The following is a 27,090-nucleotide window of genomic DNA, read 5'->3' as shown; positions in this document are numbered from 1 at the left end:
AATCATTTTTATAACACGATTGTCTATTATCATAAGGACCTGTCCCACATGCGATTTTTTTCGGCGACTGCCGGCACCCGTCATAGTCGCAGCAGGTCGCCAGAAATTTTCAACATATTGAAAATCCAGCGGCAACCAGAAAAAGGTGCGACTCTTTGGGCGACTACTCACGGCCATACAGACGTCACCCCGCGACATGGTACGACTATGACTGGTGCCGGCAGTCGCTGAAAAAATTGAGTAAGTGGGACAGGTCCTTAAGAAAACTTGCATAAGTGGGACAAGCCCTTAAGAAACACAAGTACTGTATTATAGCAGAACTAATTGTAACTGACCCCTGGATTGTTATAATGTTTCTACATGGACTTCATGTTCCTACAAACCTGGTGATTTTGAAGATCCTCAAGAGTCGGATACAACGGAGAACGGAAACTCCCAGCGGAGACATTACTTGCACCTCCACCAGGATCGTCTCCACGATCCCTCCACATACCACAAAGCAGTCAAACCTGTTAAAGAGAGAGACAAAGTAGGCCTGCAGGCCCAGGCTGTAGATCTTCAAGATCATCTCCACCGTGAACAAGGACAAGAGCACATTGTTGGCAATGTCTGCAGCACAAGAAAGAAAGAGTGAATGAGGGATAGATAGTTAAAAAAGAAGAAAAGAAAGATTAACATGGACAGATTGCTGGGTATGCAGAGTGAAAGAGGACTAGAGAATGACGTTATCATAAGGAGAAGCGAGAGGTTGAGTGATTTATATTAACGTAAGAACATAGTTGGAGGTAGGAAGAGTTATATTAATATCGGGAGCAAGTACGGTAGAAAGAGAGTTATGTTAATACACGGAGGGATGGTACTGGAGAGGGTCCTCTCTTTTAATTTAACTCCTATACTTTCTATACTTTTGCAGGCTTTCTGTAGTATGAAGCTTTAAGGGCGTGTCCCACTTGGCCGTCACTTGTGCGCCATTTACGCAACCTCGTCATCGCATTGAGACACACGGTTAGCGTGTGGGCGGCGCGGGACGGTTGCATGGAGAAGCGCGGAGGGGTATGGAGTTGTGCGCGGTATTGTGCGGCGCTCCAGGATTTTGTAGTGCACAAAATCTTCGCACGCCTCCGGTGTTACGTATCGTGGTCGCACGCTGACGTCCTGACTTCCTCATATTGCAGTACTGTAGTACACGAATCAACTATCACAAATATCTTGATCGTACATGTTTTTGATGGTGGAATGTAGGTGCATTTTGCAAATGAGTTTGAAATCAGAAAGTCCCCAGAGAATGTCATCTCTATTGAGTCATTTGTCTGTATACATGTGGGTGACATATTGCGGTAGGCAGATCTGCGACGTTTGATTAAAATTTCATTAAAAATTGTGAATATTCAGACACTTGACACTCTTTTATAGAGTTTAAAACATTTTGTTCAGCGGGTAGCTGCACCGATAATTGAGTTTGCGGCGCAAGGTTCAATGTTAATGCAAGGTCAGGGAGTCAGGACATTGGCTATGGGAGTTAAAGAGGGGGAAACTAACAGAGACTTTAGAAAGAAAGATATGTTTTATTAAAACAATCTTTGATAGGCAAATTATATGTTTTATTAAAACAATGACAGGATAATAGACAATCAGGCTCTGAAACAATTATACCAACAACAGGAGAGAGGTGTAGGAAGGAACTACAGATGCTGGCTTAAACCAAAGATAGACACAAAAAGCTGGAGTAACTCAGCAGCATCTCTGGAGAGAAGGAATGGGTGATGTTTCTGGTCGAGCCCTTCTTCACATGTGGAATGGAAATGGAAACAGTCCTGAACTAAAACTGATCTTTCTGTCATTTAAGTGCTGACATATGTGGTAAGCAAGTCACCGGAAAATGGCATAAAAGAACAAAGATAATAAAACCGCAAATTAACCATTGTCATAGAGTCATAGTCATACAGCAGGAAAACAGACCCTTCAGCCAAACCCGTCTATATCAATCAAGATGCCCATCTAAGCTAGTCCCACTTGCTGGTGTTTGACCTCTCAAAACCTTTCCTATCTATGTACCCATTCAAATGTCTTTTAAATATTGGTATTATACCTGCCTCAACTATTTCTATAGTTGAGGAAGCGAGGAAGTAAGGAGAGCAGGAGCAAGAGAATAATTTTAATAGAGACGTAAGAAGCAAGAGTGATATTAACTTGGACACAAGCCAGCTTCTTTTGTTAACACAAGAAGATCAATAGAAAGTGTGACAAATGCAGGAAGAAACAGTGTCAAATTAATGTAAGGACAGAATAACTGAAAGAAGGAATGTTTGTAGTCAATGCATGGATCCCTGTAACTGGATTTGGGAGAGGGCATGGTGATTCATGGCTCTATAGCCCACGATGGAATTGTACATAGTTTCTCTGCATCAGGGGCCGGACGGAGTGGGAGTTGCATGTCATCCATTCTGTTCTTACCTTGAACACGAGTCAGCGATTCGGCCTGAAGGTGATGCTCTAAAGATATCATTAGTGTGTTGAGGAAAACCAGGAATATCACCAACCAGTAGAAGAAGTTGGATTTCACCAGCTCTCTGCATTTCCTCCTGAACATTGGGTTGCACCGTTGACATCGCCAGCTGTGGGAAGCCAACAGAGACCACTACAACTATCTTCATGGATTTGTGCATGTACGTAAGGCTCCGTTCATTCCTCCCCTCTGACAAATCCTCCCCTCCCTTTCAACACTCTTGGATTGAGAGCCCACCCACTGTCCCACACAGTCACAGAGTCACAGCAAAGGAAATAGTCCTGAACTACAACTGCTCTATCCATCTTTTAAGTGCCAACATATGTGGTGCGCAAGTTACCGGAAAGTATTCTGAGAGACAAGATATCAATGCATTTGTATAGATGGGCGGATTAGGGATGGCCAGCATGGTTTTGTACATAGAAGATCGTAGTTCATAAATCTGATTGAGTTTATTGAAAAACTAACAAAGAAGCTGGACAAAGCCAAAAGCTGTAGGCATTCAACAAGGTATTTGATAAGGGTCCACTTGCTAGGCTACTCTGGAAGGTTAGATCACATGGGATGCAGGGAGACCTAGATTATTGGATAGAGAATTTGCTTCATGGAAGGAAACAGAGGGAGATGGTGAAAGATTGTATCTCGGACTGGAAACCTATGACTAGTCAAGTCAAGTCAAGTCACATTTATTTATATAGCACATTTAAAAAAACAACTCTCGTTGGCCAAAGTGCTTTACATTTGTTATAAGAATAGCACAACAAAACAGACTACATACTGTACATATATACATGTAGCCCTCACTCAGAGGACGTCAGGAAAGGCTTGGGAGTATAGATAAGTCTTTAGTCTTGACATAAAAGAGTCGATGGAGGGGGCAGTTCTGATGGGAAAGGGGGATGCTGTTCCGCAGCCTATGGGCTGCAACCGCAAAGGCGCGGTCGCCCCTGAGCTTATGCCTAGACCGTGGGATATTCAGTAACCCCAAGTCGGCCGATCTGAGGGGCCTGGAGGTGGAGTGGTGGGTGAGAAGACTTTTTATGTAGGTGGGGGCAAGCCCATTGAGGGCTTTGTAGACATGGAGGAGTATCTTGAAGTTTATATGGAACCGCACAGGGAGCCAGTGGAGAGAGGCCAGGGTCGGGGTGATGTGGTCCCTTTTTTGGGTGCCCGTCAGGAGTCTCACTGCGGCGTTTTGGACCAGTTGCAGGCGAGATAGGGAAGATTGGCTGATGCCAGTGTAAAGGGAGTTGCAGTAATCTAGGCGGGAGGAGATGAAAGTGTGGATGATCTTTTCCAGGTCATCAAACTGGAGGAATTATTTTATTTTAGCTATCATCTGAAGCTGAAAGAAGCTAGCTTCTACCACTAGTGGTGTGCTTCATTGATCAGTGCTGGGCCCATTGCTGTTTGTAGTTAATGTCAACCAGTTGGATGGGAATGTACAAGGCATGATTAGTAAGTTTGCAGATGACACTAAAGTGGGTAGTATCATTGACAGCGATGTCAATTATCAAAAATTACAGCAGGATCTTGATCAATTCGGCAAATGGCCTGAGGAATGGGGTTTAATGCAGATAAGTGCGAGGAGTTGCATTTTGGGAAGCAAACCAGGACAGGACCTTTACAATAAATGGATGGAGTCGTGGTGTTTTGTAGAGCAGAGGGATCTGGGAGTGCAGGCACATGGTTCCTTGAAAGTGACATCACAGGTAGAAATGGTGATCAAGAAGGCATTGGGCACATTGGCCTTCCTCGGTCAAAGAATTGAGTATGGATGTTAGAATGTTAAGTAACAGTTGTTCAAGAAGTTGGTGAGGCTGGATTTGGAGTACAGTGTTCAGTTTTAGTCAACCTGCTCTAGGAAATTAGTTGTTTAAGAAGGAACTGCAGATGCTGGAAAATCGAAGGTACACAAAAAAGCTAGAGAAACTCAGCGGGTGCAGCAGCATCTATGGAGCGAAGGAAAAAGGCAAAGTTTCTGGCCAAAACCCTTCTTCAGACTGATCGGGGGTTGGGGGGGGGGGGTAGAAGAAAGGAAAAAGAAGGAGGAGCCCGAAGGCTGGGGGATGGGAGGAGAAAGCAGGAGTCCTCCTGGTTTAAACCGGAAATAGACACAAAACCTCCTGGTTTAAACCGGATATAAACACAAAAAGCTGCAGTAACTCAGCGGGACAGGCAGCATCTCTGGAGAGAAGGAATGGGTGACATTTCGGGTTGAGACCCTTCTTCAGACTGGTTAGGGATAAAGGAAACTAGAGATATAGATAGTGATGTGATGTGAATAGTGTTGGTCTAATACTAGGAGTAATATCTGGCAGTCCAGAAAATCTGCCATTCCAGCACTACCAAGAGCGTCGGATTATCGCAAATTTATTGCATTCTCATTTCCCTGAGTGGTGTTCACATCATCAACAATCTGTCTCAGGGACAGTAGCATTATCAACGAGGCACAGTTAATAATATCAAGATTAATATTTGACATAATATAGATAATTCCTAGTCCAATTTTACGACTGTATCTAGTCAGAAAAAAAAACTTCTCATTGCATCATTTCACTTGACCTCTTTCGTCACCACCCACATTAAAGCCAGTACTAGTGCACATTGTTGACCATTCTGACAGTACATCGTGAGAGGCAGGCAGCAGTTAGTCTGTGCTGACTTACATGATACGTGAGAGCAGACTCATTCCCTCCATCTTGAGTAGTTCCTCAGAGCCCAGGGAGCCAATTTCATCCGATGCCAATATTCCTGTAGAAAGAGGCAGAGCCAAAATCATTTTTGTTGTGTTACCGTAACTCTGTGGTCACACACATATTTTAGTCAAAGGATTGTGGGTTTGTGTTGGATTGCAGCAGTTTGAGCACATCTGGTGTACAAGATTCTATGAAAGAACAATTTGCATTTACATAGCATTTCACAAGTAAAATAGTCACTGCAGTAATAGAGCAAATACAAAGCCCTACCATGCAATAATCAGCTATGGTGATTTTGTCTGAGCATCAATAAGGCTGGAGACTTTGCGCCCCAGAACATTCCAAGTCTGCCCTATTTTTCTTTAAATTGTGCTCTGGGTTCTTTTAGACTAAGGCCCCTGTCCCACTTAGGAAACCTGAACGGAAACCTCTGGAGACTTTGCGCCCCACCCAAGGTTTCCGTGCGGTTCCCGGAGGTTTTGGTCAGTCTCCGTACCTGCTTCCACTACCTGCAACCTCCGGGAACCGCACGGAAACCTTGGGTGGGGCGCAAAGTCTCCAGAGTCTCCAAAACCTCTTCTATTGAAGGCCAACACATCACTTGCTTTCCAGAATGTTGCCCCTGAACACTTGGTCCCAGCAACTGGTGTACAAGCAAATCCACCATTCATTGCACCTCCCTCTTTTCCCAGTCTATCATCGTTCACACGGTAATCAATTCTAATGTTTTTAAGAACCACCCAGTAAAAGACTCATTTGTTCATACTGTCTGTTCCTGCCAGTGAATCAATTCTCACTTCTGGCCAGTACAATCTCATTTTGCACACTAGCCCATAAATGGGACCTTATAAAAAGTCTACTGAAAATATATACAGACCACATCCAATCCTCCTCCCTTGTTAATTTACTAATTACCTTGAAAAGCTCCCATGGGTTTGCTGAGCATGATTTCCCTTTCATGAATCCATGCTGCAGGGCTGGGAATGGAAATTACCTTTTTTCGAAGGGTTGTTGAACTGAAAAAGTAAGTGTGTTTCCCTCTCCATAGATGCTGACTGAGTCTCCACAGAAACCATCTAACCCAGAGAAAGGATAGTTTGAGAATGGAGAACATAAGAGGTCAGGGCTACATGTTTAAGAGGTATTTTCTGTTCCTACACCATGGACACAAACCAATATTAAAGTTGCTGATGTGTTCTTTGTGTTTTGGACATTTCAGGACAATCCCCACTTGCATGTGTGAAATTACAAGTTGAGGAAGGCTAATGAACTGGAAGATTAAATTGAAACTGTATCATCACGCGGCCTAAAAACACAGCCTTTTTGTTTAATTTACAGAGAACCAAGTTGTTGACATAACATACAGGATTGTGTTTTAAGATTCTCATGAACCCGAGGAACCGTGTGGTTTGTCGCCCTGGCACCTCACCTTCCCGATGCCTGACATGGTCCACGTCAATATCCTCAGCATGTGTGATCCAGTCAAGGTATCCTTTCAGATCTTCATCTAGCTGCTGCTTCTCCCTGAACTTCTGGAAGTCTCCTCGGGACTTGGCTTTCTCTCTCTCCCTGGAGAACTCCCTGGAATACAAGCAATCAGCAAGTTACCACGAAAGTGAGTACACATGGTCTCTTTTGTACAGATTGGAAGATCTGGCTGATTAAAACAGAGTGCACTTGCAAACTAATTACCTTTACAAATGGCACCATTTGGAATTCATCTTAGATCATCATTCTCCCCGAAATTGTTAAACATATCATGGTCACAGGAAACATAAATCAGTGTACAACAGTACAGAAAGATTGAAACAAACTCTGGGTGAGGAAAGCATCAGTGAAGAAAGGAATCAGTGACTAGTGTTCATGTGCTCAGTGAAATGATACCAATTCTAACAGCCTTCCAGGAATCGTTGAGGATGATGAATTGCAACAATCATTGGGGATGATGAATCCCTTTTACATATTTCCTCTCTCACCTTAAACCTATGTCCTCTAGTTTTTGATTTCTCCTTTCTTTGGAAAAAAGACTTTGCATTTTTCTCATTCTCCTTCACTTCAAATAATAAAGTTTGTCTGAGCCTGCTTTTCTCAGCCATGTTTCTGTTATGGCTGTAAATATACCACAAAAGCTATTTGATTTGCACTCCATGACATATACGTCCCACACCAGGTCAGTAAATATTGGCTGCTATTGCCTAGTTGCCCTGAAGAACCATGGTTTGATCATAAATGCCTCAGTGGGTAATCTCCATGGGTGTGGAACCAAACAGTTTATAGGCTGGGCTGGATGAGGGATAATGGTGATAATTCCCTACCCCTTAGGCTCTATTTGCATACCTGGCACAGTATACAAGCAAAGAATTTCACTGTGACTTGTCATATGCAACAATAGAGTACTCAATTCAATTCAATTCAATTCAATTCGATGTTGCGTTTTTGAACAATACAAGAACTTCAATAACTTCATAAAAATTTGGTTAGAATTTACTTGGACTATTGTTTGCTGTTCTGGTCGCCCCCGTTACTGGAAGGTTACGGAGGCAATGGAGAGGATGCAGAAGTGGTTCACCTGCCTGGATTAGAGAGTATTAGCTATAAGGATAAGTTGAACAAACTTGAATAGTTTTCTTTGAAATGCTGAGGGGACACATGATACAAGTTCATCAAATTTGGAGAGGCACAGATAAGGTAGATTGTCAGAATCTTTTCCCCAAATTTTAAATATTAGATGGCTTAGCATTAAGGTTAGAGGGGGAGAGTCTAAAATAGATGTGCGGGGCAGGTTTATTTTACAGAATGCTTGGTGCCTGAAATAAGCTGCCAGGGTGGTGATGGAAGCAGATATGATTATCGTGTTTAAGGGGCTTGTAGATGGGCACATGAATGTGCAAGGAATTGAGGCATTATGAACACATAGAGGCAGAAAGGATTAGTTTAATTTGACATCATGCTCGGCACAGACATGGTGGGCCAGAATGCTTGTTCCTGCGCTGTACTGTTCTATATTCTATGTTTAGTTTTACCCACACCATCTTCTTATTTCCAGATCTGAACCAAATTTAAATTGTCAAAGGAAATGGAAGGGAAGAGTGTGAAATTGGTCTGGCTGGATCATACATTGTTATCGTCGAGCCTGATTGGAGGGTACATGGGCATTAGTATGATGGAGATGACTGCTATTATGCTGGGATTTTTCTGATTTCCACTCACCCACTCAGAACACCAAGGACCAGATTGAGCACAAAGAATGATCCCAACAGGATAAGACTGACAAAGTAGATCCAGGGCCACTCATTACCAATGGCATCATTAACCTGCAAGATACAGACACAAGTATCAGCCTACAAATATGAAATATGTATTTATATATAACCCTTACTGCACCAAACATCCAATGGCATTTCACAGGTACATTATACAAGAGGACTCAAACAGCCAGATCTTGATTACCTGGTGATAAAAGGAGAGTTAAAAGGAACTATCAACATTAAGCAGTATTGACTGTAGAATGTAAACATACAAACCCACCAGAGGCACACCTACTGGCAGCAGTGAATGGATATGCAATTGCTGAACTGAGTACTTCACACGAGCCGAACTACGAGTTATCTAAAGAGGGAGCAAACATCCAGCAGACAGAACACAGCTGTATAGAGAAAGAGCACAGAAGGCCATTCAGCCCCTTAGGTCTGGTCTGGGTAACGCTTGATCATCCATTTCAGTATCCAGTTCCCTTCCTCCCCATTAACCTTGAGTATTAAGAAAAATCTCTATCTTTAATATATTTAATAACTTCTTCAATATATTTAATGACATGACTCCACACTTTCTGTGGTGTCATGTCATTGTGGAAACTGCACTGGTTCACACTTTCTGGGTGAAGAGATTCTTCCTGATCTTGGTTCTAAATTACATACCTCGTACCCCAATGCTGTGACCCCTGGTTCCAGTCTCACAGGTCATGGGAAATACCCTGCATCTTAGCCCGTCTAGTTCCGTTGGAATGTTATACCTTTTTTATGAGATGCCATCTCACTCCTGTAAATTAACTTTGGTCTAATTGAACCAATGTCTTTTCAAATGTAAGTACCCCACCCCAGGAATTAATTCAGACAACCTCTACTGCACTCCATCTGTGGCAAGATCACCCTTCCATGAAAAAGGCGATCAAAGCTGCACCCGTAACTCCAGGTGACATCTCACCAAGACCCTGTATAAGCTTAGAAAGACATTCTGACTCCTGGACTCTAATCCTCATGCCATTAAGATAAACATACCCTCCGCCTGTCTCAGGGCTTGCAACAGCTGAATGTTAGATTTCAGCAACCGGAAGCAAGGGCTTCCAGATCTCATGGCACCTCCAACACCTAACCCAATCTATCAACATCCAGATAATAATTTTTTGGGTATTTCAATCCAAAAGTGGATAACCTCACATCTATCGACCATAGGCTGCATCTGCCATACACACTAGAGTTGCTTTACATCATTTTTACAGCCCACACAACCCTACAGCTATATGTCATCTGCAAACTCGGAGATGCTGCATTTAGTTCCGTCGCCCAAATTAACAATATGCATTGTGCAAAACTGGGGCCTAAGCACCAAACCCTGCAACACCCCACCAGTCAACCAGAAAAATTCCAGTTTCTTCCTCCTCTATTTTATTTTAATCAACTAATCCCAAATCCATACCAGGATATTATACCCTTTTATTCTCGCCCTCCTCCCCCACCCCGATCAGTCTGAAGAAGGGTCTCGACCCGAAACGTTGCCTATTCCTTCTCTCTATAGATGCTGCCTCATCCGCTGAGTTCCTCCAGCATTGTCTACCTAGGATATTATATTCAATCAAAAATGCTTTAATTTTCATACATTTACCTCTTATTTGGAATGTTATCAAAAGCCTTTTGAAATATTTCAGGTCGAGACCCTTCTTCAGACTGGTTAGGGATAAAGGTAACTAGATATATAGACAGTGATGTTGAGAGATAAAGAACAATGAATGAAAGATAAGCACAAAAGTAACAATGATAAAGGAAAACAGGCCATTGTAAACTGTTTGTAACAAGTACAGTGAAAATCTTACTTGCTGCAGCATCTCAGGTAAATAGACTCAGACAATGCACAACACCCTGTTTGTTCATGTGTCTGTCTAAATGCCTCTTAAGTGTTGCTTCCATCCCCATCCCTGGCAGGTACCAAGAACCAAGGTATCCAGCCAGGTATCCACCATTCTCTGTGTAAAAAAATCTTACCATGCACATCTCCTTCAAACATTCCCCCTCTCACCTAAAACCCATGCACACTCGTTATCCTTGTTTTGATGCAAACTACCACTGAAAGTGGCAGGATGAGTTTCCTTGACTATCTTCATTTCATTCAAAAGCAAAAGACTGCAATTGCTGCAGTTAGAAATAGATGACTGAAGTTGGGGAGAGAGGAAAAAATGCTAGAACTCTGAAAAGCAGGAACTGTGAAATTGCTGGCAATCTGCAACAGATGGGAATGTTAGAAATAATCGGTAGGTCAGGTAGAATTGAATAAGATCATTGTCGACCATACAACAGGAACTGGTGTGGGCAATCTCAGATAGGAGCCAGGTGGCTTTCAGAAAAAGGGTGGTGGGTGTACAGACCGACTCGCTACTCTATGATACATAACGGAAATGTGTTTAGAATGGTCATGGTAAATCACATGAACTTCAGAGACTTTCATCCGCATTCACAGGACCACTCTGCCAATGGTTCTACTCAAAGTATAAATGCTCTGCTCATCACTTTGGGGCAGTGTGGAAGTGAAAAAGGCGCTTGACAGGGGGGTGTATCCTCTGTAGTGTCTACAATTGCAAAATGTAGTGCACAAACGAAGATGCATCAAAGATCAGGTGTATTTCGTTCTCATTCCCTGAAAAACATAACTTTGCAGATTATCTCGCCCTCCTATCACAACCAGGTGCAACAGAAACAAGTGAACTCTATGCATTCAGATGGAAATCAGCTGCAAAACTTTGTTGTCAGTATGAAATTGTGCATGTAAAGCTGCATAAGGTAAGAATTTCATTGTCTGGGTTTGATATCCGGTGCAGATGACAAATAAACACACATAAAACACTCTTGAAATGTGATATCGTAACCTTCAGCACTGCCTCACCATCACCAGTGCAGAGAGGGGGGATCATATTTTCATCAACAAAGACTTGGGCAGCATCAACAGCTGGGGTGGTGAGGCAAACCAGGCCAAACAGCACAATTGAGTCATGTAATAGACCAGCTGCGAGACATTTAAATGCATTTGCGCTATTGTGATCACCTGCTGGTGACAACGTTTCCAAAGGCAACAGAGTTTCTGACAGCAGTGGAGATCCCCGACTCTGTGATTTACATTTACAGTGACTACAGTGCCTGGAAGTACCAGGAAGGCCTTTGTTACACCCGGAAACATGGTTGTCAGGGCAGCCAGCAAGTAAGAATAAAGAGCCAGGGACTACCCAGCATCATCCTGGCCAATATACAGTGCCCAATAAATAGTATGTTTCTGAATCTAAACTATCAATTTACTGTGGATCCCATGGATCTTAATCTTATGGATCAGCCTACCATCATGGAGTTTATGAAATGCCTTACTGAAACAGTTTAACTGACTTGTAGATAGGCACATGGATATGCAGGGAATGGAGGGATATGATTCATGTGCAGGCAGATGTTAGTTTAACTTGGCATCATGTTCAGTGCAGATATTGTGGGCAGAATGACAATAGGTGCAGGAGTACGTCATTCGGATCTTCGAGCCTGCATCGCATTTCAATATGATCATGGCTGATCATCCAACTCAGTATCCTGTACCTGCCTTCTCTCCATACCCCTAATCCCTTTAGCCACAAGGGCCACATCTAATTCCCTCTTAAATATAGCCAATGAACTGGCCTCAACTACCTTCTGTGGCAGAGAATTCCACAGATTCACCACTCTCTGTGTAAAAAATGATTTCACATCTCGGTCCTAAAAGACTTCCCCCTTATCCTTAGACTGTGACCCCTTGTTCTGGACTTCCCCAACATCGGGAATAATCCTGTGCCATATACACTGTGTAAGATAGTTCACTGAACATCACATGCTGAATTGTTACACAGCCATACTCACATCCCAACAACATGCCAATGATCACCAACAGAATGGTAACAAACAACGGCCCGAATCACTCACTAGCTGCTACTTACCCAGTACAAAACATCAGTCCAGCCCTCCATGGTGATACACTGATATACGGTTAGCATCGCAAAGCCGAAGTTATCAAAGTGGGTGATGCCATTGTTGGGCCCAGGCCAGCCCGACCTGCACTCTGTTCCATTCATGTCACAGTGTCGGCCATTGCCCGCATGTGCACAGGGGGCAGGCACGTCCTCCATTATGATATCTGTGCCAATGAAGCATGTGTCAGAAAGCAAACGACTTGTAGGAGAAGAGAGAGAGAGTGGGGATGAGATGTAGAGAGGGGAGGGGAGAGGGAGAGGGAGGGGGAGAGAGAGGGGGGGGGGGGGAGAGAGGGAGGGAGGGAGAGAGAGAGGGAGAGGGAGAGGGAGAGAGAGGGAGAGGGAGAGGGAGAGGGAGAGAGAGAGAGAGAGAGAGAGAGAGAGGGAGAGAGGGAGAGGGAGAGGGATAATGATATATATATGTAAAGATAAATAGATAGAGAAGAGAGAGAGAGGAGAGAGGGAGAGAGAGGAGAGGGAGAGAGGAGAGAGAGAGGAGAGAGAGGGGAGAGAGAGAGAGAGAGAGAGAGAGAGAGGGAGAGAGAGAGAGAGAGAGAGGGAGAGAGAGGGGGAGAGGAGAGAGAGGAAGCAGAGAGGGAGGGATGGATAGAAGGGAGAGAGAGAGAGGGAGAGAGGGAGAGGGAGAGAGAGAGAGAGGGAGAGAGAGGGGGAAAGAGAGAGAGAGAGAGAAGAAGAGAGAGAGAAGAGGAAGGGAGAGGGGAATGGGAATGGGAGAGTGTGGGGAAGAGAGGAGGTTCGAGAGGGGTACAGTGGTGAGGGGGCAGAAGGAAAGTGGGTGTGAGGGGGATGGGAGGGAGGATGGGAGAGAGAGGGGGATAGGAGCGAGAGGGGGGATAGGAGAGAGAGGGGGATGGGAGAGGGGGGATGGGAGAGAAAATGGGGATGGGAGAGAGAGGGATGGGGGTTGGAAAGAAGGGAATGGGAGACAGACAGACAGAACGACAGGGATGGAGGAGAGTAGAGCTGCACAGATTCAAAGGCAAGTATACCCTCCAAGAAACTGGGAACAAATCTAAACTGCCTCAAACCTTGGAGAGTCTCCATAAGACATCCTTACTTTGTATTGCAAAGCTATTGAAATAAAGGCCAACATACTGTTTGTCTACCAACTGCTTGCTATGTGTGAATATTTACATTCTGCATCTGTAAATCAATGAGTGAATGAACATCGGATCTTCCATTGTTCTCCCCCTTCGTCACGGCAGTCACCCCCACACCGGGCCCTCCTTTGTTACTTCCTCCGGCGTGTCGTCCACACCCCACGTGGTCCATCTTTATCCGTTGGTTGGAGCCCCCATCGACCTGCCGCGCTGACCTCTCCATTATCACTGCCGGGTCCTCTCCAGACGCCTCCGTGGCACCGACACAGGCCCCAGCCGCAGGCTCCATCGATTTGCGAATTGCGGGCTCCAACCTAGGCCGCAGGCTCCGACCCGCGGGGGCTCCGGCCATGGCCACGGTTTGCCGTGAGGTGTCTGGCACAGCGGCTCAACGGGACGCCCATGGTACCGGGCCAAAGTTGTTAACTCGAGGATGTTGCCAAGGCTCGAGCTCACAGGTTATAGGGAGAGGTTGGACCAGTTAGAATTTTATTTTTTGAAGAGCAGGAGACTAAAGAGTGATCCTGTGGAGATGCATAAAATCATGAGGGGCATAGGTCGAGTGCACAGTCTTGTATGGATGATGACATTTCTATGACTATGTTCTTTCTTCACAGAACCACATGCAGCATGTGAAGAGGTTTATCGGCCCACTGAGGCCACAGTGACTATCTATCCCTCCATCACACTAATGCTGCATTGATCTAATTTTATTCTCCTCATATGCCCATAAACTCCCTTGGATTTGAGCACTCACCAACACACTTGGGACAATTTACAGTGGCTAATTAACCCATAAAGCTGCACATGTTTAGGATGTGGGAGGAAATTGGAGCGCCCCGGAAGAAATCCACACAGTCACGGGGAAAACGTGCAAACTCCATAGCACTTGTGATCAGCGTTGAACTATGGTCCACGATGCTGCAACGCAGTGACTCTACCAGCTGCTGAACTGTGTCGCCCTTTCTCATTTAAAAACAATTCTACTTTTTCAGTTCTATTCAAAGCGCATAATTTTGCATTTTCCCCTACTACACCTCATCTGCCACTTTTGTGGCTACTCACTTAACCTGTTTTCTCTTCACTGCTCTCTTATCAAATGAGCTTTGCAATAGCAGCCAGCTTGGGATACTCCACAAGCTGCTGTTTCATTAATGTCATTATTGTAAACAGTGAACAGCACAAGGCCTGTACCAATCTCAGTGGCACCCCACTGCTAGTAGTTGGCCAAGTGAACAAGGCCCGTTTATTGTTGCTCCTTTTAGTAACCTTGTGATCCATAATATTTCAAGCCTTTCATGGGTTATTTAATGTAACAGCCTTTCAAAAATCCAGCTCCTCTGCATTCTTCAAGTAAAACTGTGCTTTCATGTTCACTCTGGCCTGTGTGTTCAGGCTGTACCCACATCAGTGTCAAACCCAAGATAGACGCAAACTGCTGGAGCAACTCAGTGGGACAGGCAGCATCTCTGGATAGGAATTGGTGACATTTCGGGTCGAGACCCTTGGTCTTGATCTGAAACGTCACCCATTCTTTCTGTCGTTCACGTTGTGCTTCCACCGAGGTTTTCTGTGTTCCCATTATCTGTGCGTTCACTCTGTCACACACACTTACAAGTACGGAATAGAAGTAGAACCTTGAGGCTGCCACAACATTTAATATGGTTATAGCTGATTGGACTATACTTTCAGCTCCACATTCCTGCAGCAACCTTTCACCCATTTTAGTTATCAAGTATCTATCTTTGACTAAAGTATGTTTAGACTGCCTTTGGGCACATGTTCACCCTGTCCACTATACACCATGTATGCTTATACGTTTAGATTCAAATGATATATTATATTACATCGATGAGCCACATCCCCCATATCTACAGTATGTGAATTCATGGCCATGTGATTCCAATAATTACATAGTCAATTTGTGTGTGGGTGTGTGCTTTAGTCTGTGTGTCAACGAGAGAGAGGGAGAGAGAGAGGAGAGAGAGGGAGAGAGAGGGGGGGAGAGAGAGGGGGGGAGAGAGGGGGGGAGAGAGGGGAGAGAGAGGGGGGAGAGAGAGGGGGGAGAGAGGGAGGGAGAGAGGGGGGAGAGAGGGGGAGAGAGGGGGAGAGAGAGGGGGAGAGAGAGAGAGAGGGGAGAGGGTGAGGCGGAGAGGAAGTGAAGGAGAGAAAGAGGAGGGAGAGGGAGGAGAGAGAGGGGGAGAGGGAGGGAGGGAGGGAGAGAAGAGAGAGAGGGGGAGAGAGAGGAGGGAGACAGGGGGATAGAGGGAGGGAGGACAGAGAGGAGAGAGAGAGGGAGGGAGAGGGAGGGAGAGAGGGAGGGAGAGAGAGAGAGAGAGGGGGGGAGAGAGGGAGGGAGAGAGGGAGGGAGGGAGAGGGGGGGGGGGGGGGAGGGAGAGAGAGAGGGAGGGAGGGAGAGGGAGAGGGAGGGAGAGAGAGAGAGGGAGAGGGAGAGAGAGAGAGAGGAGAGAGAGAGGAGAGAGGAGAGAGAGAGAGAGGGAGAGAGGGAGAATGCCCGTGACTGCATGTGTCTCTGTATACAAGCACACCTATAGCTGGTACATTTCTGGTGTTCTCTCTCTGTACCTGTTCCGTCGAAGAAACACGTCTTGTGCATTTTTCCCATGAACAGTTCCAGTCCGATGATGGCATAGATGATAATCATGAAGAGGACAAGCAGCGCAATGTGGAGCAGTGGGACCATGGCCTTGATGATCGAGTTCAGCACCACCTGTAAACCTGAAAGCAGAGATCAATGGCCTCCCCATGTATGCACGGTCTATTTAAAAAGAACAAAGGAACCACAAAACAGCTGTGCTCGCCCCACCTGCTCTGCTCCACCATTGATGCAGATTATGTTTGATCCTCAGCTCGTTGTCTGATCTCCCTCTGCTCTTTAGAATCCAAGAAGCGATTAGTCCCATTGATTGAACGCCCACAGCTCTCTGGGGTAAATTCCAAAAATCTATTGCTGGCTGAGTAAAGGTACCGGGAAATGACAACCCTTTTACAGAAACAATCTCTTCTGGTTCTAAATTCCCTCAGCTAAAGGAATCCTGCTCTTAGCATCAAACTAGTTGACCCCTCAAATTCCTGCCATCACCTCTCATTCTTCGATTGTCCGATGAGTACAAGCACATTCTAGTCAATCCCTCACAAAAGGACAACATTCTTTCCTCATTCATTCAAAGCCTCCAAGGCAACTAAAGCTTTTCTTTGGCAGGGAGATACCATTGAGACCAGTACACCTCTCCCATAGACAGCTCATTTCATCAATAGAGATAGGAATGGTCATCTTGATGTGCACGTTTCCACTGCACTTTTTGCAGATTCAAAATGGTCCAATGACCATTCAGGTGGGAATGCTGCTCCCTGTGACACTGGGATCTGTACTTGTTGAAATGCAGATCCGCTACAATGTATGCAACTCATCTGAACATTTGTAGGAAGTAAGATCTCCCACCCTGGTGCACTCCACTCATGTGGCAATATAACTATGGCCAAGTCATCTGTTTTAATCTGGAGATATAAGAAACTGCAAATGCTGGAAACTTGAGCAATAAAACCAACTACTGGAGGAACTCAGCGGGTCAGGCAACGTCAATGGAGTAGACACAAAATGCCGGAGTAACTCAGCGGGACAGGCAGCAACTCTGGAGAGAATGAATGGGTGACGTGTCAGATCGAGACCCTTCTTCGGACTGATGTCAGGGGAATGGGAGGTACATAGATAAGGAGGTGTATAGGTAAAGAAGTGTAAGGTTTGAAAACAGGACAGAGGGAATGAAATGAGATCAAGGAAAATGTAGAATAGATCATTATTAGTTGGAAGGAGGTAACTACAAAGTAAACAGAGATTCAACGTAGTCAGAGACAGTAAGACTGGTCGGAGAACTGCGAAGGGGAGGGATGGAGAGAGAGGGAAAGCAAGAGTTACTTGAAGTTAGAGAAGTCAATGTTCATACCGCTGGGGTGCAAGCTGCCCAAGCAAAATATGAAGTGCTGCTCCTCCAATTTGCGCTGGGCCTCACTCTGACAATGGAGGAGGCCCAAGACAGAAAGGTCAGTGTAGGAATGGGAGTTAGCAACTAAACACTTTAACTCTCCCTACCATTACCAGTTGCTAAATGCTTTAACTCCCCCTACCATTCCTACACTGACATTTCTATCCTGGGCCTCCTCCATTGTCAGTGTGAGGCCCAGCGCAAATTGGAAGAACAGCACCTCATATTTAGCTTGGGCAGCGGTATGAACATTGCCTTCTCTAACTTCAAGTAACCCTTGCTTTCCCTCTCTCTCCATCCCCTTCCCAGTTCTCTGACTAGTCTTACTGCCTCGGACAATATTTTATCTCTGTCAGCTTTGTTGTTACCTTCTCCCAACTACCAATAATCTGTTCTACATTTTCCTTGATCTCCATTCCCTTTGTCCTGTTTTCACACCTCACTACCTCATCTATACACTTCCTTATCTATGTACCTCCCTTGACATGAGTCTGAAGAAGGGTCTCGACCTGAAACATCACCCATTCCTTCTCTCCAGAGATGCTGCCTGTCCCACTGAGTTGCTGCAGCGTTTTGTTTATTTTCGATTTACACCAGCATCTGCAGTTCCTTCCCACACATCTATGGAGGTATATGGACAGACGACATTTCAGTTCAGGAATTTTCATCTGCAATCTCTAGTGTCTCCATTTAATAAAGTATAGTGACTAAATGTAGCAATATTTATGAAGCATAAGCAAATGCAGTTTGGACAATTTACATATATAATGGCAATTGGGTTAATGAATATCACTTACATGGACAGAAAAATAATTCATGCCCATTGAGATCACTAAAAGTAATCCATTATATTACTTGAAATGTTTGACAACCCACTTATTAACAGAAGACAAATGGTGAAAGAGCAGACATAAATTTATAGGCCAAATGTAAAATAGTAAATCACAATCATTACAGCTAACAAATTTCAATACACTAATAAAAGTCAAGGAATGGCCAAATAGAATGGAACTACCCATAGGACATAGGACATAGGACATAGGACATAGGACAAAGAACAGAAAACAAACAAGCACTTCAGTCTATAATGTCTGTGTCGAACATATTGCCAAAATAAACTAATCTCATCCGCCTACACAAGACCACACCCCTCCATTCCCTGCATATCCGTGTGCCTATTTAAAAGCTTCTGAAACACCACTTTCATATCTGCCTCCAACACCACCGCTGGCAGTGCATTCCAGGCACTACCACTCTGTTTAAAAAAACTTACCCCGTATATTTCTTTCCAAATTTTCCCCTCTCACTGTAAAGCTATGCTCTTTAGTCATTGACATTTCCACTGTGGGAAAAAGGTTCTGACTATCTAGTCTGATCTATACCATTCGTAATTTTAAATACTTCTATCAGATCTCCCCTCCACATCCAGCATTCTAGAGCAAACAAAGCAAGTTCGCCCAACCTGTCGTGGTAGCTAATACCCTCTAATCCATGCAACATTTTGGTAAACCTCTTGTGCACCTTCTCCAAAGCCTTCACATTCTTCCTGTAATGGGGCGACCAGAACTGCAAGCAGTACGCCTAGTTTATCACTCTATCTGCTTGTGTTGCTGCTTTCAGGGAGCTCGGGACCGAGAAGCCAAGATCCCTCTTTATGGATCATGGCATCAGCCATATACCTTTCCCTTACATTCGACATCCCAAAGTGCAGCACCTCACACTTGCTCTGATTAAACTCCATCTGCCATTGCTCCATCCATTTCTACAGTTGATTCTGTTCTTGTGGTGCATAAAATAAGCCACACAAACAAATGCAAAAAGGAAAAGAGCAAAATGAATAAGGGTGAGATGAGCATAGAAACATAGAAACATAGAAATTAGGTGTAGGAGTAGGCCATTCGGCCCTTCGAGCCTGCACCGCCATTCAATATGATCATGGCTGATCATCCAACTCAGTATCCCGTACCTGCCTTCTCTCCTTACCCCCTGATCCCTTTAGCCACAAGGGCCACATCTAACTCACTCTTAAATATAGCCAATGAACTGGCCTCAACTACCTTCTGTGGCAAAGAATTCCAGAGATTCACCACTCTCTGTGTGCATAACATAGAAGAACTAATTTGAACCAAATGTCCTGTTTCTACAGTGCAAATACTATGGAAATCTTTATCCTGAATAAACAGGGACAGTAGCTATGTCGACACAAGGGAATGTAAATGCTGCAATCTTGAGCGTAAAATAATTTGCTGGAACTCAGCAGATCATGCAGCATCAGTGGTCTGGACCCTTTTATAACACTGAGAAGGGTCCCGAACTGAAACATTGTCTATCCGTTTCCTTCCACAGATGTTGCCTCATCTGCTGAGATCCAACAGTTTGTTTTATTACAGTAGTTATGCACACTTTGAATAAAGAGCACTCTGTACAAATCGTGTTCCTCACCACTAGGTAGTTGAGGGATTCTTGTCATGATCAAAGTCTTATCCTGAAAAAAATAGAACTCTTACTGTTACTCTTGAAGTAATTGTGACTTTATAGTCACAGTACATAATACGTAACTGAATAAACAGTAACAATGAACAGCTGCAGAGAATGATCATGTCCTGCAATAAATAGCCTTTCAAACATCCCTGTGAGAAACAAAGCAATCCCCCCTCTACTTACTGGGAACACCCGACACCAGGCGCAGTGGCCTCAAAACTCGGAATGCTCGAAGGGCCTTCACATCGAACCCTGCATTCTTGGCTGATGGGCTGAGGTGCTCCAAGATCACAGTGAACAGGCTGCAAGGGAAGAAGAGAGCGATTCTCACACAGACACAATGACTCACCATTGTTCTTCACTAAGGTAGCTCCTTCTACAATATATAAATCAACTTCTGTACTCTCCAGCCTCTTATATTCCCTTCCCTGCTTTCTCCCATGATAGGACTACCAAACATTTTTGATACTGTACAAATTTGTAGCATTATGAGAGAGTTGATGCCTTACCACGCCAGAGACCCGTGTTCGAACCTGATTACGGGTGCTGTCTATACAGAGTTTGTACGTTCTCCCTGTGACCGCGTGGGTTTACTCCGTGTGTTCTGGTTTCCCCCCACATTACAAAGACGTGCAAGTTTGTAGGTGTTATAAATTGTCCATATTATGTAGGATTGAAATAGTGTATAGGTGATCGATGGTCAGTGCAGACTCGGTGGGCCGATGGGCCTGTTTCCATGTTGTATCTCTAAACTTAACTCAATTAAACTAATCAAGTGCTTCTGCAAGTAGGCCCGAAAGGCTGAATAACTTGTACTGCTCGGTCTGCTCAAAATCTAGTCGCAAGACCACAAGCAGAAAGCAAGAACCAGTTCCAGTCCTGCAGTTACATCTCCCCGCAGAAATGTATGATGTCAGCAATAAACAGATCGACTGTCTACCTGTGGCCTATTTGGTCCAAAACAATCTAGTTGTATGATGAACAACCAGTTAACAATACAACATAATGATCTGTACAATACAATGTTTGCAAAGTGGTTGCAACATCAATCAAACTGAATGTTATTGTCAGCCTAACACAAAGGTTTGCTAGAGATACAAGAGGCTGCAGATGCTGGAATCTTGTGTAAAAACAAACTGCTGGAGGAGCTCAGTGAGTCAGGCACCATTTGTGGAGGGAAATGGGCAATCTGAAGTAGAGTCCCAACCCACCACACATACAGCATTCCATGCTTTCCCCTTGCAGTGTAATATTAGTTTTTTTACTTTATGAAAGTTTGCCACTCTGCAGATGTCTAAGCCATGCGTGTGAACACATGCTGACAGCTCAGACCTGCCACCCCAACACAGTCTGACCCCAGTGAAAGTTGTAGGTGGGCAAAAATGACAGAGGAACTTAGCGGCTGAGGCACCAGTTCACCAATAAAAGTCAATTTAGATAGAAAGTCAGTAGTAAACTTTCCCCATAGCAGAGATGTCTGAACCAGAGGGCCTAGGTTTATAAAGGAAACAAGGAGCAATTTTTTCACCCAGACGGTGGTTGGATGGTTGGTGTTAAGAATACACTGGCTGAGAGGGTGGTGGAGTCAGAGAGCCTCACATCATATGAAAAGTATCCAGATGAGCACTTGAATTTCCATGGCCTGGAAGCCTACAGAATGGTTAGGACTAGTATTGATGGATAATTTCCCCTGCAACCACATGTGATATAACTCCCTAATATGGATGGGTACGTAACCCTAAACCTCACCCCTCACCTCCATCCAGGAATTCCAGCAGTCTTTCTAGGTAAGACAGAGGTTCAAGTGCACCTCCTCTCACCACATCTACTGCATCTGGTGTTGTTCTGGCGGAACAACACCTCACCTTGGGTAGCTTACAATCCAACAGTATGATCATTGAATTCCCCAATTTTAGGTAACTACAAAACTCTCCCCCTCTCCCTTCTTTCCTTCTCTGCTAACCCTGCCTCCACCCCCTACCCTCCACCCTCCACCCCCTACCCTGTTTATGTCCTTGTGCTCACCTCTTGCACGTGGTCTACGGAACGACAGAATACAATTTAAAATCCAGTGCAGACAAAACAAATTATACATGTATGTATTAACATACTGTGGGAATAAGCAGATCACTGGAGGGTGTTGTGGAACAGATAGATTGAAGAGTACAGGTGCATGGTTCTATGAAAGTGACAAGTCAGGTGGACAGGGTGGCGAAGAAGGTTTTTGGCACATTTGCCTTCATTGGGAAAATATTGAGTACAAAAGTTGGGACATTATGATACAACTGCACAGGTCATTGGTGGGACTACAGTTGGAATACAGTGTTCAGCTCTGGTTGCCCAGCTATAGGGAGGATGTCATTAAGTTGGAAAGGGCACACAAAAAGGAGAGACTAGATGGGCTGGGACTTTTTCCTTTGAAGCGTAAGAGGCTGAAGAGTGACCTTATCAAGTATGGAAAATCATGAGGGGCATGGATAAAGTAACTCTCACAATCTTTTTCTCAGTGTAGAGGATTCTAAAACCAGAGGGCACGGGCTACAGGTGAGAGGGGAGAGATTTAATGAAGTACCTCAGAGGAAAGCATTTCACTCAGTCTGTATCTGGAATGAGCTGCCAAAGGAAGCTATAGACTGGAGGTAGATAAAATTATGACTTTCAAAAGACACGTGGACAGGTAATAGGATAGGAAGGATTGAGAGGGGTATCAGCCAAATAAGACTAGCCCAGAATGGCTGGTCAGTATATGACACTGATGGGCATCATAGACATACCTAGATATTTCATCATAGACATATCTTGATATACCTTGATAGCAGCAAATACTGTATTTTGCTTGGGCAGTTTACACCACTACAGTATGAACATTGACCTCCAATTTCTGGTATTCCTTGCTTTCTCCCTCCTTCCCCTCCCCTTCCCAGCTCTTCCACAGCCTACTGTCGCCGCCTCTTCCTTTCTTCTTCCCCCCACCCCCACAGTCTGAAGAAGGGTCCTGACCCGAAACGTCACCTATTCCTTCGCTCCATAGATGCTGCCTCACCCGCTGAGTTTCTCCAGCATTTTTGCCTCCCGTCATCATAGACATGGTGGGCCGAAGGGCCTGTTCAATATTGTTCAATTCTATGGCTATATCAATCCACGATAATCCTGGGACTTACCCAACAAAGACGATGACAAAATCCAAAACATTCCAGAAATTCCGTAGATAGGCATCCGGGTGAAACAGAAATCCATAAACAATAATTTTCAGAAATGCTTCGATTGTGAATACTATCAGAAAGATATACTCGATCTTTTCCTATGAGAGATATGGAAGGGAGAGGGAGGGGGTAGGAAGAGGTAGGGGAAAGGGGGAGAGAGAAAAAGGGAGAAAAACAAAGAGAGGGAAAGGGAGTGTATGAGGTTGGTGATTATATCATGGCTTCCCCAAACAGGTCTTTCAAGATATCAAATAATCAACAATAGTACAACACTTGCAAAAGATACATGTAATAGCATTCTCAATACTACGGGTGTCTCCTTTGCCTTTTGCTCACCCTTCATACACTCTTTCAAGCCCAAGAATTGCTTTCCCCCCAAAACGTTAGATGCAGCTCCACCACAACCGCCACCAAATAGGGGACTGGTGAGTCCGCGCCAGTATTGTGTGCAATTGTGGACTTTTACCGAGTACCACCGGGTGGCGCCATACGATGGCAGCCTCGTTAACAGTCTGTCTCATCCTTTTCTTCTTTTGTTGTTTTTAGTCTGTTGTTACATGTATGTTTTAGTGTATCTTTTGTTTTTGTATTACGTGGAGGGTGGAGGAAACGTCTTTTAATCTCTTTCCTCGATGGAGATGCAATATCTTTCCGTATCGTTTCTCCGTCCGCACTGCGGCCAAACATTGTGGAGCTGGCAGACCCTTTGCTGGGAATCGACTTCGGGAGCTCCAACCGCGGGAGCCTGCGGACTTAACATTCCTCCTCATGGTCCACCACACAGTCAACCTTTGCATCATTTCATGTTTCGTTAACCTGGTCCACATTTCGGCACAAATATTTAATATCTACAAAAAACAGCCAAGGACAGAGCACAGAACCCCATGGAAACGCATTAATAACAGCCTGCCAGTCATGAAAACACATGCCAACAATTGTCATTTGCATTGTGTCACTGAGTCATTTTTACATCCAATTTGACACTCTCTCTTGTATCTCATCAACCTTTATTTTCGTGACTATCTTGCCATGTGGGATCTTGTCAGCAGTCTTGCTAAAATCCATTATAACATCAAAAGCATTGACCTTATCTATACTATCAAAAATTAAATCAATGCAAACCCAATCTCCCTTTAACAAATGTACTTTGACCATCACCGATTAATCTGTGCCTTTCCAAATTAAAATTGGTATTGTGCCACAGAATTCATGCCAATAATTTCCCCACAACTGGCTTACAACTGATCAGTTTATCCTTGTCTCCGTTTTTAACACCACCAAACCACACACCAACCTGACTTGGAAATATATCGCCATTCCCACAGCATTGCTGTGTCAAAATGTTGGACCTCCCTCCCAACAGCATTGTGGGTGTACCCACTTCATCACTTCAAAGACTTCAATGAACCTCACTTCAAGGACATTGTGGGTGTACCCTCACTTCAAGTTTGATCTCGACACCTTAACATTTCCATCTGTAAAAAAGGTTCTGACTATCTACCCTATTTATGTCTCATACAATTGTATATACTTCTATAAGGCCTCCGCTCAGTCTCTGGTGTTCCAAATAAAACAATCACAGGTTGTCCATTGTCTCCTTGAAGGTAATACCATCTAATCCCGGTGATAACATTCTGGTAAACCACTTCTGCATCATCTCCACATTTATCCTGAAATGGGGGGGGAGAACTACAATGCTCCAAATGCTGTTTAACTAAAGTCCTATAAAGCTGCATCATGTCTTTGTCATAGAGACATACAACACGGAAGCAAGCCCGTTCAGTACAAGCCATCCATGCCGACCAAGGTACACCATCTAAGCGAGTCAAATCTGTCCATGTTTGGCCCAGATTCCTCTAAACCTTTCCTGTCCATGTACCTGTCCTTTAACTACTGTTATAGTACTTGCCTCAACAACCTCCACTGGCAGTTTGTTCTATATACCTATCACCCTCTTAATGAGAATGTTGCTTCTTTACTATATATCTGTGATGTCATTTTAAGGAAACTGTGTACCTGTACTCTTAGATCCCTCTGCTCTGCAGCACTCCCCAGGGTCCTTCCATTCATTGTGAAGGCCCTGCCCTGGTTTGACTTCTCCAAATGCAACACCTGACACTTTTCTGCATTAAACTCCATTAACCATTCCTCAGCCCACTTGAAAAACTGATCAAGAGCTTGCTGTAATTTTTGATACCCACCTTTATTATCTCCCATACCACCCATTTTAGTGTCACCTATAAACTTACTAACCTTGTACATTCTCATCCACATCATTGAAATAAACATTGATATAATGCCATTGCCATAAACCACAAACAGCAATGGGTCTGGCACAAATCCCTGAGCACACCCCTCACCACAGGTCTCCAATACAAGCCTCCAGCCTTCACCTTTCCACCACTACTCTCGGATTCCTTCCATGAAACTAGTTCTGTACTCAGTCATCTACCTCTCCCTGGATCCCATGTGATCTCACCTTCCAGAGCAGCTTACCATGTGGAACCTTATCAACGACCTTGCTGATGTCTGTAAAGACAACATCTACGACCTTGCCCTTGTCAACGTTTAAAAAAAACTCAAGCAAATTCATAAAACATGATCGCAAAACTCAATCGTCTGCATCCTGGTGGACTTCCTGACACATATTCAATAGCGTGACCAATGAGAGCAGGCTTACTATTCGCTTTCTTGACCACTCTATCTACTTGCATTTCATTTTCAGGGAGCTATGTACCTGGAACCCAAGATCCCTCTATGCAATGATGTTGTTCAGTGTCTTACCATCAACTGTATACCTTCCCCTTACATTCAAGCTCCTAAAGTGCAGCACCTCACACATGCTCGGACAAACTCCATCTGCCATTTCTCTGCCTATTATTGAAATTAATCTATATCCCTCTGTAAACTTTGATAGTCTTCCTCACAGTCTGCTACCCCACGCAATCTTGGTATAATCTGCAAATTTACTAACCAACCCATCATCATTTACATAAAAGGTAAACAAAAATGCTGGAGAAACTCAGCTGGTGAGGCAGCATCTATGGAGCGAAGGAATAGTTGACGTTTCGGGTTGAGACCCTTCTTCCGACTGTTGTGGGGGCGGGTGCGGGAAGAAGAAAGGAAAGGAAGAGGCAGAGACAGTGGGCTGTGGGAGAGCTGGGAAGGGGAGGGGAAGGAGGGAGAAAGCAAGGACTACCTGAAATTGGAGAAGTCAATGTTCATACCGCTGGGGTGTAAACTATCAAAGTGCTGCTCCTCCAATTTGCGGAGGGACTCACACTGGCCATGGAGGCCCAGGATAGAAAGGTCAGATTCGGAATGGGCGGGGGAGTTGAAGTGCTGAGCCATCGGGAGATCAGGTTGGTTAATGCGAATTGTGCGGAGGTGTTGGGCGAAGCTATCACCAAGTCTGCACTTGGTCTCACCGATGTAGAGCAGTTAACACCTAGAGGAGCGGATGTAATAGATGAGGTTGGAGGAGGTGCAGGTGAACCTCTGCCTCACCTGGAAAGACTGCTTTGGTCAATGGATGGAGTTGAGGGGGGAGGTAAAGTGGCATGTGTAGCATTTCCTGTGTTTGCAAGGACCAGTGGGAGATGGTAGTTTGGGTGGGAAGGGGCAAATTGACCAGGGAGTTACGGAGGGAGCGGTCTCTGCAGAAAACCGAAAGTGGAAGTGATGGGAAGATGTGGCCAGTGGTGGGATCCCGTTGGAAGTGGCGAAAATGTTGGAGGATAATCTGTTGTATGTGACGGCTGGTAGGGTGGAAGGTGAGGACAAGGGGGACTCTGTCCTTGTTATGGGTGGGGGGGGGATCAGGA

The 27,090-nt window shown here is 44.6% G+C and overlaps 1 protein-coding gene across 2 annotated transcripts in view; it reads right to left on the bottom strand.

The window, feature by feature from the left end:
• LOC129708776 (voltage-dependent L-type calcium channel subunit alpha-1S-like) overlaps positions 1-27,090 on the bottom strand; it is a 115,331-nt gene that overhangs the window by 69,237 nt on the left and 19,004 nt on the right. For both annotated transcript variants that reach the window (XM_055654732.1, XM_055654733.1), the window contains exons 3-11: positions 23,225-23,364; positions 20,247-20,365; positions 16,165-16,317; positions 12,425-12,621; positions 8,416-8,519; positions 6,635-6,786; positions 5,176-5,260; positions 2,455-2,615; positions 384-609 (exon numbers count right to left, since the gene is read on the bottom strand). In XM_055654732.1, coding sequence (XP_055510707.1) covers positions 384-609; positions 2,455-2,615; positions 5,176-5,260; positions 6,635-6,786; positions 8,416-8,519; positions 12,425-12,621; positions 16,165-16,317; positions 20,247-20,365; positions 23,225-23,364 — 1,337 coding nt within the window. The remainder of the gene's footprint in view (positions 1-383; positions 610-2,454; positions 2,616-5,175; positions 5,261-6,634; positions 6,787-8,415; positions 8,520-12,424; positions 12,622-16,164; positions 16,318-20,246; positions 20,366-23,224; positions 23,365-27,090) is intronic.

The sequence above is a fragment of the Leucoraja erinacea genome, chromosome 24 (genome assembly GCF_028641065.1).
Source record: "Leucoraja erinacea ecotype New England chromosome 24, Leri_hhj_1, whole genome shotgun sequence".
In the NCBI taxonomy this organism is placed as follows: Eukaryota; Metazoa; Chordata; class Chondrichthyes; order Rajiformes; family Rajidae; genus Leucoraja; species Leucoraja erinaceus.
The sequence above is the reverse complement of the archived record's forward strand: the minus strand, read 5'-3'. Positions and strand labels throughout refer to the sequence as shown.